Source organism: Uloborus diversus, chromosome 5 (assembly GCF_026930045.1).
Source record: "Uloborus diversus isolate 005 chromosome 5, Udiv.v.3.1, whole genome shotgun sequence".
Lineage (NCBI taxonomy): Eukaryota > Metazoa > Arthropoda > Arachnida > Araneae > Uloboridae > Uloborus > Uloborus diversus.
In genome coordinates, this window is record NC_072735.1 from 9450938 (window position 1) to 9455893 (window position 4956).

The following is a 4956-nucleotide window of genomic DNA, read 5'->3' on the forward strand; positions in this document are numbered from 1 at the left end:
GACCGCTACATTCACGTTTTTTAAGCAAAATCTCGGTGTCCCGACCGGTTTACGCCACGTCCCGGAAAAGATAAATTTGATTGCAAATGACCAAAACGGTCTAAAAATAGTTAACTGAATAATTATTTAAGATAATCACTTTATCATTTGAATCATTGAATTGTAAAGTTGATACCGGATTAGCTTGTGGGGGGTTTTACAACAAGATTAAAACGAAAAAAGACCAAAAAAGTTCTATAATATGAAAAGAACATCTAAATATTGTTCAATTTTTTATTCCTCATTCAGAGTGTTTTTCCTAACTGAAATAAATTGTAAAAATTTACATTTCGGATGTGTTCAATTTTATCAGAAATATAATAATTTTCCAGAATGTTCAAATTTTATCTGCTTATTTCATTTTTTATTATCTCTTTTTTGGGTTTTTAATTAGTAACCATTTATTCATAGCATTGCGAATAAACTGGCCTATAAAATACTTCAAAAATCAGCAAGAGTATGTGTACCCCTTAGAATACTGGCGACGAAATGGGGGGGAGGGAGAATCTTCCGGTGGTCCCGGTTGAACATTTCATAAATCTGGCAAGTCTACTTACTCATAGTTATTCTCAGGGGCAAAATATCGGGAAAGAAAAAAGCGATGGGGGAAAAAACGTTTTTGAAAAATACATTTGAAAACTATAAAAATACATATTCATTTAAACTATTTGAGAGATAAATATTTTCGAATTAACTATGACTTTGCTCACAAGCAGGTCCACTGTCGGAGGTGGGGTCTATTACATAGAAATCTGGGGCTCCACAGGGCCCGAACTGATTTCAATCCCAGTTATAATTACATCATAATTACATATTTAGCTAGAAAATCGTCAAAGTAAAGCATTTCCTTGCATGTCGAACATTACCAAAAAATGTTATCAAATTATCGTGTTGCGGCGCGAGTTTCATCGTTGGTGATGTCAGGAGCGTTACTCCATCAGTCAGTGAATTGTCTATCCTCATATAGATATATAATAACAGCCAATTCACTGATCGAGTAACGCTGACGTCACCAACAATGAAACTCGCCATAGCATGACAATTTGATAATATTTTCTGGAAATGTTTGACATGCGGGGAAATGCTTTATGTTGACAAGGCTAAACTGGATCCGGTAACTTAACTGTTTTACTGGTAAAACTGTAATTTTAGGAGAATGAAGAAACGAAAAAGTGGTCAACAATGAACGGTATCTACTGGAGTTTAGGGCTAATCCATTGGAGTTAGGGTTGAAACTTCAACTATCAAAATATCACCAAACAAGCAATGGCTCCGTTCAAATGTAGAAGCAATTTTCACTAACTTTTTTTTTTCTTCGTTAAAGTGAAAAATATTAAATTTTGGGAAAGGGCCTGTCACCTGTCAGTCCCTTTGTAAATAGGGGCTCGGAATTTTTGTCTCAGACCCTGCTCGGCTCGCACAACATATTACGCAAATACGTCACGCATAACACCAATTAAATAAACGCTTAGCCCGTTGCTTAGCGGTAACGAATTTGCTCAGAAGCAACGGCCCCGCAGAATGTTAGAGATTCTAATCCTGCCAGAACAATCCCTAAAAGGTCTTTGTGACTGTGCCTGATCTAAAGGTGCTTAACCATGAATTCTACCAGTTTTATCCTGCTCAATAAGTAAAAGCAAGGACGTGTGGTATGCGGTAACCCGGAGGTGTAGCTAAATAATAATAATAATAATAATAATAATAATAATAATCTATATATATAATTCTCTTACGTGCCGGCAAATGAAGGGGTGAATTTCTAAACCTCTGTTGGCAACACTTCGCCGATAAATCATGTAAACAAACTTCTACGTTGTTTTGAAATCTTGAATCACAGAATACTCAACGAACTTTTTTTTTTTTTGAGATGAGTTTGAGTCGGGCTGTGGCCCATTTCAACCTTAATCAGCAAAGAAAAGCTCAAAGAAGGCAGGAAACCGTTCTTGAATCCAATTTAAGACGAGCCATTTCCAGAGTTGGGTATAACTTTGATATACCCCCCCAAAAATTACGCGCCAAATCTGACGCTCCCAACGGACTTTTTAGGGTTGCTGTTTCGTATTTTGGTGTTGCCAATTTAGGTTTTTTCAGCTTTTAGATTTTTGCTGTTGCCAAATGTAGTATTTTCTTGTATTTTGTACCATTTTTTGAGTTTTTTTCAAAAAGTTTTGTGGCAACAAAAACAAGTATTTTGCTTGGCGAGAAAAAAAGTCGCCAAATTTCCGATTTGGGGGGTATATCAAAGTAGTTCCCCAGAGTTGTATTCTCTGATTCGCTGCCGATAATTTTTAGCGGCTGGGGAATTTTCAGTCAGCAGTTCCTTCAACAGATCAGGTGCGTCACACAATGCCGGTAACCGCACCTTTCCGTCATGGCAACATTTAGTATATTTATTTGCAGTATTACGCTCTTTCTGCCAATAAAGAGCACCACAAAATTCGCATTCTTCACACATTGCTCCACAATCATGTTCATCGGCAATGTTGTTTTGAACGCGTAGGCGCTTTGAGCGTCGTCTATTCTCTGCTTCAGTACGACAGTTCAGTTCAAAATGAATAACCGAGAAAGAATTTACTTTATTCCTTTTATTCTCAGCTGAAAGGTTTCGCCAAATTTGTTTAGGGTTATAGTAGTTTTAGTATTGTGCAAGCAAAGTAGCCTTGGCGAGTTTTCGCGTTTTTAGTTAAACCATTTTTTGTTCGTGACGTGGCAAGGATTCAGAATAACAACAAGAAGGACAAACGTTTGAGAAAATATGTTTGGTGCTCTCTGAGCCTGTTTTTAGTCATGGCCAGCTCTATGTGGCATTATCAAGAACAAGATCTTTTGAAGCAGTGTCAGTTGTGGCTCCCAAACGGGACATTTTTAATTGTGTATATGAGGAAGTTTTCTCAGATTAGAATATATAAGAGTGTAAATATGTAAATATATAAGAGTGTAAATAATGTAAATACATCCCTCGGGGGAGCCTGTAACCCCTAGAGGGCGCGTCCCCAGGTGGCGGATAGGGGAATGCCTTCATTGGTTTTCCAATGGGTGGTAGAAGGGAAATAAAATACCTTCCGCGGACCAACAGGTAGAAGTGCAATCTCTCCAAAGCAATGACAGACACTTTTGTATCTATAATGGTAAAGTTGTGCACATTGCCAAGGCAGTCATCTTACATACAGCAAAGTTAAACTGTCGAAAATCTGGCTAAAGCAGACAAATTAACATTATGAACGTAATTTTCATATTGGTTAAATGGATGGTGACCTAAATGCAATTACCAACTTTAATTTTTACGGAAAATTTTAGCTAGGCTAATGTATTGGCATACAGCGAGCGAGCGAAGCGAGCATGGATCGCGAAGCGATCCACAGGGAACTGCGTAAGCAGTTCCGGGGGTTGGCGAGCGATAGCGAGCAGGGGGCGATAGCCCCCTAGTAATAATAATAATAAATGTTTGGGAGGAACTCGCAAGAAAAAAAAAAGGAGGTTTGAATCCAATTAACCGAACGTTTGCATCATTTTTTATAATTGAGACCGAATATGTTGAGGAATGGTGCGCCCCCACCCCCTCAAACTACAGCATAGGTTCTACGTTCATTTCATAAATCTTCCAGGAAGGCATACCCACGGCCGCCTGGATTGCATTACAGACATTTTAATGAACATTTCAAATGAACGATTTTCTCAATAAATCCGTCAATTATTCGTTGCAATGAGATTCTCTTACATAGTCTACCAAAGAATGTAACAAAAGAGCAGTTTCTCTATATTAGGCAACTTAGGAGGATTTTTTCTTATTTCTTTATTTTTTATTGCAAAAGTGTAACATATCTTTTGGCAGCAGTAAGTTAACGCCCTTAAGCCGGGGCTAAGAAAAAACTACATGCAATACAATAGACAGCCCGGTTACCGGACTGTATGGTGTATTATATGTACTTTTCTCTTATTTTCAAATTTATGAACATGAATTTTTTTGTTTTGAGCAGATCGCTGTGACCGCCTAAACCTGATTGTAAGCATAATTAGACTGTGAGAAAAACATTTTTATCAGGTATTAATACTTTTTATTTATTTATTTATTTTTTATCTAAGGAATGTTTTTCCAATTTGGATCGCTCTATCAGCTTAAAGAAGATATTTTTTACGATTCAATCAAAACAACTGAATCACTCATTGTTTTCTCAATTTTTTTTATCACGTAACACCTAACGTTATTTCATACTCTCAAAGTAAAATTTAGCCAGTTCCAAATTATCTCACATTTCTTCTGACGACCTTGTGAGATGATATTTTTATCATAAGCAGCTGGGACAACAGATGACTCACAGTGAGCGTACTTTGTTAAGCTGAGCTGTTAAAAAGTTGAGAAAACATTGTTTCTGAAAGTGATAAGTCCAATTATTTGTTTATGAATCACCATGCAATAATTTTTCTGGCATCTGCTCTTTTGTTTAATAATGGGTTGTTTCTTTTTTACAAAAGAATTTTTTTTTATCTTATAAAAGACGGTTTTATCGCTTACTACGTTCCATTTTTTCTTGTTTTGAACAGAAATATTTTGTGGAAGTTATTTCTGAGAGTTAAAATGGGGTAAACAAAGATTAGAGTTACATACTTTTTATTTGATCACAGATAAGTTTTGTTTGCGGATTTCATATTTGCAATTCAAGTTTCGAACCGGTTCATTCGATTTTTAAAACCAGGGATTCTCAATCTTTCAGAGTCTACGCCTTTCTCTAAATATTGATGTGAGATCACGCCCCCCCTCCCAGGACAGCCGAGATCCAAGGTAGATCCCTTGTCAATTTGATCACCAGGACCCCTGCTCACATAAAACTTCTCAAATTTATACTAACTCCGATTCTAAGCCTCAAGGCAGGGCCACAGAGAGCCATGGCGGGCCCCTAGTCAGTTATGTCGTCGAGC

The 4956-nt window shown here is 37.1% G+C and overlaps 1 protein-coding gene across 1 annotated transcript in view; it reads right to left on the minus strand.

Annotated features, from left to right (window-relative positions):
* Nucleotides 1-4052: 4052 nt before the first annotated feature.
* LOC129222433 (probable methylmalonate-semialdehyde dehydrogenase [acylating], mitochondrial) overlaps nucleotides 4053-4956 on the minus strand; it is a 20142-nt gene continuing 19238 nt past the window's right edge. Inside the window, exon 6 of the mRNA XM_054856948.1 lies at nucleotides 4053-4057. Within this exon, the coding sequence (XP_054712923.1) occupies nucleotides 4053-4057 (5 nt within the window). The remainder of the gene's footprint in view (nucleotides 4058-4956) is intronic.